The sequence below is a fragment of the Siniperca chuatsi genome, linkage group LG10 (genome assembly GCF_020085105.1).
Source record: "Siniperca chuatsi isolate FFG_IHB_CAS linkage group LG10, ASM2008510v1, whole genome shotgun sequence".
NCBI lineage: Eukaryota > Metazoa > Chordata > Actinopteri > Centrarchiformes > Sinipercidae > Siniperca > Siniperca chuatsi.
Window position 1 is genome coordinate 14,736,471 of NC_058051.1, and position 13,512 is coordinate 14,749,982.

General features: G+C 45.6%; 1 protein-coding gene across 4 annotated transcripts in view; it reads right to left on the reverse strand.

The window, feature by feature from the left end:
• Positions 1-13,512, reverse strand: part of rerea (arginine-glutamic acid dipeptide (RE) repeats a) — a 122,904-nt gene that overhangs the window by 65,158 nt on the left and 44,234 nt on the right. For all 4 annotated transcript variants that reach the window (XM_044209964.1, XM_044209963.1, XM_044209962.1 and 1 more), the window contains one exon: positions 6,746-7,256. In XM_044209964.1, coding sequence (XP_044065899.1) covers positions 6,746-7,112 — 367 coding nt within the window. In that variant the 5' untranslated portion in view covers positions 7,113-7,256. The remainder of the gene's footprint in view (positions 1-6,745; positions 7,257-13,512) is intronic.

Sequence of the window (13,512 nt, forward strand, 5' to 3'; positions counted from 1 at the left end):
AGAGGTAAGATTTGCACTGACAACACAAACTGCTCATTTCACCGAAACACATGCTGAGCTGTTCCTTGCAGAAGGACTGAGCCACACTTTCCCTAACAAAAGATGTGCGGTTGGCTTTTTTCAGTAACTGACAGTGCCATCATCTGTTATTTATTTGTTTGTGTCAACAGAGTTATCGATTTGGCTGTGGTTTATCTTACTGCCTGCAGAGGAAAAGAGGGGTGGCAAAGATATTAAATGGCTCTGACACCCAAGATACCATTTGTAGAGGGGCTGGTGTGTACGAGTGCACCTCTGACATCATGGGCTTTGTTTTTCGAGAGGCTCTCTATGTGTGTGTGTGTGTGTGTAACCCCAGGGTGGGCTTGTTATCTGCTGTGGGCTGAATGAGTTGTTCTAAGGGGAGGGGGGTTTATCGCCCTCGCTGGCTCTGAGTGACGCATTATATCTCTCTCACTACTGCCCTCTTCTCGCTTTTCCCCTCTCCCTCCTTTTCTCCCTCCTCTACACCATCCCTCGAAGTCATTTACAAGATAACATGAATGAAAATATCCATCAGTGCTATTGTGTGATCTGTGAGCAACACTGTGTGTGTGTGTGTGTGTGTGTGTGTGTGTGTGTGTGTGTGAGAGAGACAGAGAGAAGCGGGGAGAGGAGGAGGAGGGGGGTAGCAGGAGGGAGGGAATGGGGGGAGGGCAGAGAACAAAAGAGACTAATCTGAATGAGATGACATGTTTCTGAGGAGTCAAATCGAGGGAATTAGGGTTTAGTGTCCCTTCACCTCATCGGCACATTCATTTAGAGAGGCCAGATCTCTGTGTCTACACCCCAGAGCACATCAACAGGCATAAAGAACAGAGAGCGAGAGTGAAAAAGATAGGTGGTGGAAAAAAGAGAGACAGAGATCTAGTTTAATCATTCACAGACAGCAAGCGAGTCTATTCTTCGAACGTCAAAAGCACATTTTGAATTCATCCTGGGCACTAAAAGTCTACTACCTCAAGGGCATTTTTCTGAAAGCACCTATAACACGAATCTCAATGAATGTGAAAGTTAAAACCGAGTTAAAGCTTCTGAATAAAAAGGAGGCAACGGAGCTCAGGGAAGTTGAGTGGGGTGGGGGTGGGAGCTTGTCGAAGCGGGCCACACGGTTCCTCCAGGGTCTGCCTGGCTTGTTAAACATTCCTGCCATTTTGTGCATTTGGAAGTGGGTCTCCTCGCTCAAGTGGAGAAGTGGAAAGGGGAGGGATGAGAGGTTTAGCTGCGGTGGGGGTCTATGTGGGGGATGTTTTTTTTTTTTTTAAGGGTTGAAGTGTGTGCTCGTTGGACGGATGTAGCCTTCGCTGTAGGAGGGAGAACCACAGCCAGGCCTTTGTAGTAGAGTGCTCTCACTCCCTCAGCAGCCATAAGTTTAACTTCTTCTACTCGCCTCCACCCTACAATCCACTGCCGACCGCCATGCCACCCAGACAGATAGAGAGCGAGAGAAAGTTCAATACTTCGACACAGGGGGATAATCATAAAGCTATGGGGCACAGTTCCTCAGACCGAGCACTTCACTGAAACCTGATCCTGAACATTGTCACTGCTGAATTCAAGCAACGGAATATTCATTGTTATAATCTCGCGACACACGCATTTATACACACAGCAATATTCTCAGCTGTAGCTCATTGTTCAGCCAGCCATTCTCCTACAGCTGCCAAGCATGTCTAATCTAAAACACACCTAGCCTCAGCAAAAGAGCCATGTCCTACTCTCTCTGTATCAAGCAAATAAGATGCTGTTTAATTTGCTGCAGTATTTCAGCAGAGGGGAGGGGGAGTTCTTAGATGATATCAGCTTGGCTTTCTTTTACGAGCCGCCAACAATGGAAAAGTCACATTGTGAACACAGTCATATATGCCAATGTTTTGTAAACAGTGATGGGGGGGGAGTTGGTGCTGTGGAATGAGATCAGCTAAACACAGCAAGAATATGAGCATATTTTAGGACACAAGGCAGGCTTATTAAATCAAGAGGAGCGTTTGTAAGCCATGCTTGCAGGTGGTGAGTGTTAGCCATGAGGCAGGACGCACCTGCATTGTTAAAAGTGGTGCTTGGCTCAAACTGGCAGAGCACACATGCAACGCAAAGGCACACACACAGCAGAGTAGTGCACGGCTTTAGCAAAGCTACCCCCCTTGAGTGTAGTGATCCTAAAATTAAATAGCACAAGGAATGCAATAATGGAACCACAGGGGTGTGAGGGGACTAGAGGGCCAAGAAAGACAGAGAGCTTGGGAGAAAGAGGGAGACTGGTGTTACTACTGATCCAGCACCGACCGCAGCACCTCTGCGAGGGAGACCAGCTGATGACCAAGGCTGCCTTGTGCCACTTCTTGCTGGGCCAGTCCCAGCAGGGTGGCGTAACAGGCAGTCAAGGCCTGGAGGCAGACGGACACTTGATTCTTCCCCAACTTTCCTTCCTCTGTCCTCATCCACAAGCCCAACAACTCTCCCTTCTTCTCACTGGAAAAGCAGTGGGAAATACCTGGCAAGTGATACCATCAGCTCTCTACAATAGGGCAGGCCTACAGCTGACTGAGCTCCTAGGGGAGAACAGAGGCTCTTTGACAACCCCGTTTCCCTCTCGGCTAGCCCACGCTTTCTCATTTAGCAGTCGGCAGGTGGTTAGATTTCTCTAAAAAGCCCTTTTCCCATAGTCTCTAGTGTGGGGAGAGATGGGAGAGCAGAGAGGGCTTTTTAAAAATAGATCTGTTCTGTTAGCGACAGGCTACAGATTCACACTGCTATGTTTCAATATGAGATGACTCCAAGGGCTAGTTCCTCGTGTTAGCTTGACTGGAAACAGCAAACTGATCGACAGCTAGCCTTTGTAGCAGCGGAGATGTACTATGCTAATCGAGCTCTAGCCTATGGTGTCTTGGCTCTAGAATAAACCAATCCAACACTTACTGAACCACATTATACTGACTTCTCAAGAGGATCCATACTGAATACAGAATTCAGATGTGTGTTCCTATGAAGTATAAATTACTTAACTCTTAACTTAAGTTGCACAAAAATGACAAATTTAGACAGATGACGTAATTCTATGGTAGGTGCCTTAGATTTAAACAACTAACAATTCACTTTTAAAAAAGGTAGCGCATGAAGTTCAGGTAATTTTTTTAAACTCCAAATGACAGAATCTATCAATATCTAAAGTTTAGGTGTGTGAAAGCAACTGAAAAAGGAGGTCAGTAAGTCAGCTAAGCCCCTACACTTGCTTTCCTGGTAAGAGAGCCTTAGTGATATAAAATGTTATACTTCTGCAAAATTCACATGTATTAAGTTTATAAAATTGCACAGTTAATATATCTAACTGAAGTAACTAAAAGATTGTAATCTATTGTGGATCTGTTAAATCTGGTTGATACCTGATGTGGTTAATAAATGTCAGCATTTGCACCGATACAGATACTGTACATTGTACATTACATACAACATGAAGAAAATTACAGCTGACACATATTTAAGAAAGAAAAACTGAAGCCCTTGCAAACATAAAGAACATGGCAGGTTTGTGTCACTGCCAACAGTTGATCCTGTTTGAAGAAAGGAGGAGGGAGGGAGGGCTGGTTATCCAGCTCTACATGTGTGTGTCAGATATACTCCTGCTGCACATGACACATACAGTGACACACACACACACACTCACAATCCCCAGAGTTCTGTGGTGGCTGCGGCAAGAAGCGCCAGCTGTCCACATCAACAACTCCCCCAACACTCATACACACAAGGTGTTTTTCTCAGACTAGCCTGCAATCTCTCTGTATTATACACTGCACTCACTACAGAAACATTATCACTTTCTAAGAAGAAATGACTTTTAATCAAGTCTTGTTTTTATTGCCCTGAAACTGGGAGGGGGGGTGGGGGGGCAAGTGTAGCGAACAGGCTGTTTCCATTAGCTCTCTCCATTTTAAACAGACCAGCCAGCCAGCCAGCCAGCCAGTCAGTCAGGAAGGAAGGAGACATGCTATGGCAGCCAGCCGCCTGCAGCACCAAGCAGAGTCCTGCTGCAGTGGAGAGAAGGGATGAGCAATGTGGATAGTACTATGTATGTGTATTTAACTGAGCTTGTGTGTGTTACAGGACTGTGCTTGTCAGAGATAGGCACCGTGTCTTTGACTGTTAAAAGCATGCCTTGTATATGTGTTACTGTGTGCATGTATGTGTGTTACAGTACACTTGAGAGTGTGCACAAATACTGGTTTGTGTACTGTGTACGTGTGTGCTGACATGTTTTTTATGTGTCCGTGTTTCTAGGGTGTCTCCTATTGATCCCCCCATGGCAGTGTGTATAATCTCCAGAGAGAGGTTCTATAATCGGGGGGGTCCTGACTGGGCCTGGGGAAGCGGTGAGAGCTCAGCCACAGGGCACAGATCGATTTGGCATGTCTGCTTGCACCGCATCGGACTGTTCACCCCAGCAGCCCATCATACAAATGGCCCGGGACACAGACCCCTGGCCACCACCACAGACACACTCCTCCATCCTTTTTAAACAGCAGCAGAGAGCTTGAGTTAGCTGCAGGCCCACCTATTGGCCCACTGCACTTCTCCTTCCACCCTTCCCCATCCAATCAATGTGCACTAAGCCGCCTGAACCCATCTTCAAGGGATAGAAAGGCTAAGCAGAGAGATTGGAGGGTGGCTGGAGATTGGAAGTGTGCAGACGGTTTCAATACTAGCTTACCTGTTATTTCTTATGTGATGACATGGGCCTCTATGTTTCTAAAGCTCCCTGTGACAAAAGCAATCATAACAGTATTCTGGTTCACAATTTCTTTCGGTTTTTAGCACTGCTTTCCAACATTGACTTCTTCCCTCTCCCCATGTCTGGGGCGGTGCAAATCCCTCTCCAAGGGTGGTCAGTTTTACATATTGTGTGTCACTAGACGGCTATAAAGGGATTTAACATTTAGTAAAGCATAATCCATTGCAGGCTTTGTGCCTGCCTAAGCTGCACACACCAAATCTGATCGCAGGAAGACTGCTACCAATGACCAAGCAGGAGGAGGACAACACGCACTGCGTACACACACACACAGGACTTATCACTTAACAATAAGCAGAGGAGACAGCAGGAGGTCTGTTGCTGAGGTGGAGGATCTTCAATGTTGACAATAGGAGGTAAATTACAAACTAGAGTACCGGTGCTGGGGCCACCACTACCCAATCCCGGCTCATCCCTAATCTAAACCAATCTAACAGCCCCAGTCTATGCGGTGGGAGGAGGTTGTGACACTCAGGCTGCTCTAGACCTGTCAAACTAATTGAAGGAGAAGACAGGAAACATAAATATTCCCCATTAACCAGACAATGGCTGTGCTGTTCTCTCGGATGTGGAAATATAAATGTTCAGCGGGGCTAATCCACTGAGACGGTCGACTTTGTTTATATGCCTTTTGAATGTTTCATTGATGTGACTGACTGCTTCCGTTTTTTTACCCTTCCCCATCCTCTCCACTCCCCCTCTCTGCATGGTTAACTATGAGACAAAGCGCCGGTGCTGTCTCTATTAAACATGAAATGCATAGCAAAAAAGGCTTCAATGGAGTCTGTTGCAGAGAGGTAGAGAGACAGAAATAGACAATGAACAACAAGGCTTGGGTTCAGAATGACTGCTTGCTTGAGGACCTCCACTGATACCAGTGCAGAGATAATTTAGCCAACAAGATTACACAGCTAGATGGAAAGTGTAGGATGGGGAGGTCTGGCTCTTTCACTGCACCTACTTGAAGTTGTCTCTTTAGTAGTTGAAAAGAAAAAAGGAAGGCTAAGTGTTTGTGTGGATGTCTGTATGGGTAGGTAGTTGGAGAAGAAGTTAATCTAACACAGGCTGTAATTTCCTATGTCTTCCCATTAAGTACCCAAGCAATGTAGGCCACCTCCCCACTGCTTGACCTTTTGCTAGCTGCTAGATAAACGCAAAGACATGGTGGCAATGATTTAGTTGCAAGGCGGATAGCGCAGAGCAGGAGAGAGAGAGCAGACTACACACACACAGCTAGCTAGCCTGGCTTCTTTCCGACAGTGAGTGTTGACATTCCCCCCTCTAATACAACCAATTTATAAACAGTAGGTGAAAGAGAGGCCATGTTTACAGCTGCGGAAAAGGTTGGTTCTCTTTTTAGCCTCATTCATCCAACGTAATGAAGACATTGTACCACAGCAGTTCAAACATCTCTCCAGGAAACCAGAGTACCTTTTGGCCCGAGGGGAGATAGCATACTTTCGGGGAGTCAGATGGTGTTGGGATGAAATCATTATCATGGCTGTCGTCACTATCACATCATCTAGTGAAACACCACTTTGCTTTATTGACTTAGCCCAAGACAAAGCACAGAGCAGGTCAACTTGGAATTGATTGTATGATGCATCGGCCTCTAGCTTGAGGGAGTACTTCTGCTGTTAGAGAGTTGCTACTTTGGAGAATCTGCAATCCCTCAGCAGCTTATTGTAACAGAGATGACAGTTTCTTTAAAAACCCAGAAATCAATCACTGATTAATTAAAAATGTCTTAATTCCTAAAACAAGCTTAGTGAGAACAAGTGGGATGTAAATGAGTGAATGTGATGTTAAAAAGGTGGGCTGATTAATGGAGATTGACTCATCTTCACTGCAGTTAGTGACCATGCCGATGAGTGCGGCCCACCTGCTGACACAATTAGATTAGCCATGACTAGGTCTTACCTCCGGGTCTGTAAACAACATCGTCTTCTGTAATGAAGGACGTGATTTCTCCGTTCTCTGTGCGCTCATAGCGTGACTTCTTCTTAGGCGTCTTCTTTTTGCCCTTCTTGCCGGCCTCCTCGGCCGTGCCGCTGCCTCCACCTGTGCTGCCATTGTCGTTGTCCTCATCCTCGCTGTGCTCGCTCTCTGCATAGTTCTTGGCCCCACCCTCCAACGTACAGCTGCGTCTGGGCCGGGAGCTCTCACTCTCACGGTCGCCCCTGTCCCCGTCCTGCCGTCGGGACTTACCGGCCTCTCTCTTGTCCCGGTCCCTGTCTCTGTCTCTGTCCCGCTCTTTCTCCCTCTCCTTCTCTTTGTCGGCCGTCATGATCCGCCACGTGCCTTCCTCAGTCCTCTCACGGCTGGGCCTCCGTGAAAGGTAGACTGTGAGCCTGGGCTTCAGTCTTCTAAATTTACCAGTCAAATCCAGGGAAAATTTGGCCACACCAACAACCCCAGTGTTTCAGAAAAGCTGTGGACAAGAAAAGAAGGACAATTAGAATAACCCTATGTCAATAACCATTATCCTTACAGTGCAGAAGCTACATTTTCTAAGTAAAAAGGGTTGTTTTGTGCTTTTGTGGTTGAGAAATACAAGATTAGTTCCTAGAGATCAGGCAGCTGTGCTGACTCTTCTCAACATCACAGTAATTGTTGGCACTCCCCTCCACAACCATGTATACTCTGGAGAGCACTGAGTAGCTTTATCAAAGAAGAGAACCTTCTAGCTTTCTGCTCAAACATATTTCCATTATTTCACTGAGGCAGTAAAACAGAGTTATTTAAGGGTGAAAGAATGGAAAAAATAGCGAGAAAAGTTGAAAGACATGTGCTTCATGTAAAGTATTTGTAACACAATAAGCTAAAGAGAAGTCGCAACCCAATAGGCCTATGTATAAAAAGGTAGGATGCATTGAGGATGAGGCATGGAGCCAATAGAATTCCTCAGAGATAATGTGTTAAGGAGCTTTTCAGCACAAGACGCTGCTTGTCTTTTGCAATGCCACACGAGAGACACAGCATGAAGCTCAGTGACAGAGTAACTGGCTAGCTTCACTGCAGACCATCTGTGATGACACCAGGCTCAATTTTACTCATCTGTGTGTGTCTGTGTGTGGTTATGTGTGCGTGTGTGTACTCTGGCTTACTGGACTGCACCCGGGCCCAACCCTCTGCCCTGGCTGACAGTCACCACTGTGTTAATGTGAAGTGACAGCACTGGAGGGAAGAACACAGCAATCCAGTGGGTAAGGAAAGGGAGAGGAGAGAGGCTGAGCCAGTCATTTGCAAAGCCCTGTCCACTGCCATTTTCAGCTATCGTCGTTCACTTAAAAAAGGAACCCAGCTACCACTTTCTCATGCCATAATGAAATCCTCCACAAACAGTGAAGTGGTCAAAGCTGAAGCAGCAAGCTGACTGCACTACACTGACCTACACACTGTGCCTACAAAGGACGCTCCTCATTTACTGCCAGTGTTTGCCCCCTCCACCCCCACCACAACAAATTAACTAGAAATAGTTATTACAGCCCCCAGAGGGATCAGACCAGGCAATCAGCACCAGCGTTACCATGGTTGTGATAGCAGGGTGGGAGAGGGAGAGTGAAAAAGGAGGGAGGGATAGAGATTGAGCCAGGTAAAGCAGACCCAGCTTCAAGTGAAAATTATACAGCATGTCTGCAAGTGGACGTGGGTTTACTGAGAGAGCTAGAAAGAATGTGGGGTGAAGAATATAAGGAAACAGGAAGGCGGAAGAAAGGCTTTTGGCAGGCACAGGCACACACATACAATGAAGCACGTTTGACAACGGCGCTCCTCAGCAGCGGGTGCTGTCATATCGTGAGCAGACACCAACTGACAGGGCAGCTGCTCTTGTCGTCGGCTTCAACACAAACACCGGGCCTGATTAAACTGCAGCCTCGTCACAGCCCCATTAATCACCTAATGATGAGTTACCACGGCGACCACTGGGCTGCCAGCATATACACACAAGAACACATTAGTGCACACACAGGACGCAAGGGATCAGGAGAGTTGTAATGCGCATGTGCGTGCAAGGACACGCACCCACCATGGATACACACCTCTGTTGGTGTGCCAAAATACATACTGAGCCCCCTCCTGTGTCCATATCCAGCAGCATGTCTTGGAGGTGTGAGGAACATGAAAACATTGATGAAGGTACTATTTGATAGCACAGCTCTAATCCTGGGAGCTGCCAGAATTTGTGTATGAGCTAAGCACCTCTTCTCTCCTCTAATCAGTAACATAAGCCTCTTCCACTGAAAGCAATGAGGACCCTGAACTGTTGCAAATGGAGGGTTGGCCCATTCTCCTTTGATGTCGTGGGCTGCTATAAGCCTATATAAGTATCTTTAAAATCTAGATGCTATTAGTTTGCATCTGGATACACTTTACACAACTGCCTCATTCCAAATTCCGTATCTCCAATTACCTTGCTGACGTAAACATAATTGTATTTATCAACCCTCAGAGCAAAACAAATTCTGCATACAGACACGCGCTTGCTCATGTTTAATTGTGTTAAAACTTTTACTAGTCAATTAACAATATGTTCAAATATCTATGGTTAATGTGTGCACATCAGTAGCTGTAGTTTGATGCAGACAAAAGAGACATTTGAAGTTGAACAAATTGAGTGAGTAAAAAGGAGTGAGTCAGAATGAAGTGAAGTAGTAACACTGTGGCAATGAAAAGTCATAATGTATTGATGGCTGACGGGGAAGAGAATGAGCAAGAGAAAGTGAGACAGAGAGAGAAAGCGAGGAAGAAGGCTCTCCACCCACTACCCGGGAAACAAAGTGCTTAGTGGAGAGCAGCGCTGGCTGCCTGGCCGATGAATAACGCTGTGAGGGGGGCAGGTGAGGCTTGGAGCTATTACACATCAATCACTGGGCCAGGACCCTTTGAAAGATACCAGCTGTCTTAATGGAAAAGAGAAGGAGGGGCCAGTGGTTGGAGAGGGGTTGAGGGGGTCCCAGCCAACGTCACCTAATCCACCATTTACATTACTGCAATGGAGTCAAGGGCTAGCAGCCAGCAGGGCCCCGCTCAAATACATTTCTCTTTTTCGTGCCTGTTTAAATGAGACCTCTGGCCTGAAAAACCACACAGTTTGTGGCTCGATTAACACATCATCCTCCACAATGGCCACACAGCAGGTTTCTGTTACTAAACACAGCTTTTCTCTCTCTCTCTCTCTCTCTCTCTCTCTCTCTCGAACAGCCTTTTAAAAAGCCATGTTTTATTCATTCCAAACACTCCCACATTTACCCAAATCCATGCTCATCGCTGTAGTTTTAATCAAAACCTGTCTAAGGATAAACATACAAATTATCACGCTTTGCTTGAGTACCTATACAGCTGTAGGGTTTCTTTTTTTAAATCCCACCAAATTTTACTAATTGATTATGTTGGATTATAAATTTGCAAAAACTGGACATTTATTCATACAGCATTTTATAGAAAAATAATAGAGAAACTAGAAATGTCTACATTTATATGCAAAATAGAATCTAACGACAATATAACCAGCACAGCGATCCACTCAGTTTTGGGAGAGAGACTGAAAAGTCATTCATGGCATATTCAATTGGAGAATTATGAAGTAGCAAAATGTGATTGGCAAGGATTTAGGGCCGGCTTTGCAAAGGGATTGAATGAAATACTCGCATGAATACAGATTAGAGGAGAACAATGTTAGCATGAATATACACAGGGTTATTAACAATGAGGGCAACTCAAATTGATCCGAATAAACCAGCCAGATCCTCAGCAGTGCACGGATCCTAGCTGTGGTGATGTTGAGCTGCAGCAGGTTTTCGTCAGCTCCAATCCATTACTCAGTGCCATCTAATCTAAACTGCCATCCAAGCCCCCTAGAAACAACAGCACAATGAAAGGCTCAGCTGGAGGCAAGGGGTAGGCCACTTCATAAGGGATTCTCTGTGGTCTCTGCACCCTGCCTGCTTTGTCTTACCTGGTGCAATCATGGCTTGCTTTATTCTTTGAGGCCCTTTCTGTTTTAGTTCACATTGGCAGGGCAAAGACACTTGTCTGCTCCACTTGTTTTTCAATTCACTGATGAGTAACCACATCTTTTTTCCCTCTGCTAAAGCTGTGCTCACAAAGGCTCTATTTTTAGCCGGCATCCGGGGTTAGTTTAGTAGGTAAAAGCCATGCTCGAGAAAAGATAGCTTGGGGCTTTCCAACATCAATATTTAAACCTGCCTAGAGACTCCCATGGTAAAAGGCACTGCTGCACAATAACAGATTCTCATGCACAATGACAACGTGTGCAACAATAAACTATCACTGTCTAAAAAGATTAAGACAATTTACAAAATCACCCCAGGCTAAATATAGCATCATTTTCTTTCTTTTTGTAATATAAACCGATACCCACAAAGTCAAACATATTCTCTGTCCAACAGTCCACAGGTACTTTCAACCACGGTCATAAGGATTGGACTTTGTGCTCCACGGGGTCTAAGCCTCTACTCCATCTCTAAAAGAAGGCTAAATCCTACTCTAGCCCCTGTTTGTGTGCTCTCTGCAAGAGCTCCAAATGGCCCTGAGGGGGCCGCTCCACAACCCAAGATGTCCATTATCTACAGGGTCTGTGAGCAGGACTTCATTTCACAGCCTAATACCAGCTACTTCAAGACACAGTACCTCTCAGTCTGCCATGTTTGTCTGGCTGGAGCAAAGCTGAAGGCCATTTCAGCAGCACTGACCGCTTCACAAGGCATCATGTTTAGACACAGCTCCTGAGGGAAATGCCAGGGTTGTCCATTGTCACCCTTCCCCTTTCCTCTAAATGAGGCACTCTTGAGAAATGTAATCGTGAGCAGGCCAGTAAAAGAACCTCTCCCAGTGTGTCATTGATAAGAGAAGCGGGAGAATATGAGGTACGTGGCGGCACACAGCACTATCATGAATGTGGCTCTTAATTGAGTTTCCCTGTAAATCTGCGGGCTGCTTTTTTTTTTGCAGTGTGAATAAAATGCTTGATTCGAAAGGATTTCTAGTGTCTTTCACCTCTGGAGAGGCACTGACAATTCAATTTTTTGGTGAATTATGCTGTTGTAATGGAAATTTACCCAAAGGTAAAGCTGGGGTCAGGAGAGGTATAAATACGCACTGGGGACACATTCAAGCTTGGCTTGTACTAAAAAATATCTGTATCATATATACAACTTCAAACATTTATCTCTATAAAATGGAACAGAGCTCTAGCAGGGGGGAGGAGGAAATGAATTACATGACATTTTTTCCATCAGATGTATATAGTAAAAAGATTTACTGGGAAAGAAAAAAAACCCCAACAGTGATTTTGTCTTCTGTTAGAATGAAAGGACTCTTGAGATTTTAATATCTGAGCACTCAATCATGTACCACTTCCACTGATATTCTGCAATCAAATATCCCCACTCTTCCTCCCAGATCTGCCTATCAGCTTAACGATCCTATCCGTCAGTTCAACTTCAACTGGTAGTCTAAATGAGTGTGAGAGAGGAGGAAATGTATTCATACAGCTGCCCTAGATCCTCCAGCTACTCTAATCACTATGTCACACAGAGCGACGTGCCAACACAGAGGAAAAACTAACATAAATAGATTAGAGTGACAGATAAGACAGCTCTGAGGTTTCAGACTGACAGCACAGACCAGCAGGGGCACTGAAGGATGTCTTCAAGAACAGCTCCCAAAAACAAAGCCATTAGGTCAGTACACAAGACCATTTTTCCGTCTAAATTATTTAGCTATGTGGTGGCAAACTCTGCTCTACCCTCGAGCAGATGGTCGGGGGTGGGGGACAATCCCTCCATTCAATGTCTTACAATGATCCGAGCCAAAAAACACCTCCACCTCTAGATACCACAGGATGGTATTACCTCTAATTAGTAAGGTCTGTTATTTCATATGCAAACGCTTCTCCTCTGACCGCCAACCAACCATCATGATTGACAAGCACAAGATTGACAAAATAAATTAAACAAAGGATTCGTCTTCGACGCATAACATCCTCTTTTTTTTGTTACCCTCCATGCTAATTTCAGCATTCTCGCAACCAGAGCTAAAACTCACAAGTCAATGTGTGAGCACTGCAAATAGACACTGTCTGCGAACGTTCTCCAGTTGGAGATGTTTGTTCAAGGAAAAGGACAGCTTTAGAAAGCAGTCAGCGGGGGGAGCTGACTTGGGGGAGTGGAATATTGAGTGTAGCATGCAGCCTTGTCATCCACCATCTCAGTCATGCAAGCCAGTGATCCTAGGCAGAGGGGAAAGCACCCTCTGCAGTGCGCATGAGGATAATATGAATCATGACTGTGAGGCCTCCACGCAGCCCCGCTTTTTAAACTGTACCCACAGATAGGGCTGTGTTGTAGATGTTGCCTGATCCTGGATGGGTTTCCTCTCCCTCATCAAAAAAATTTAATAAAATAAAAAAATAAAGCTAGGGGGAAGTGGCCAGTGATGAAAACACTGCTGGAACAAGCAGGATCTGAGTTCAGAGCTCCTTTAAACCAGATTAATGGTCGACGCAGTGTCCGCGGGCCTAAAATGACGCGCCTTTCGTGCCGGGCCGCAAGCTGACACGGCACTTGGTCATGCACCTCTGAATTTTTGTAACTAGGTGCGCTTTTCATTTCAACATGGACGCTGAAGCAGGCCGAGCAGGTTCGCCTATACAAACACACCGA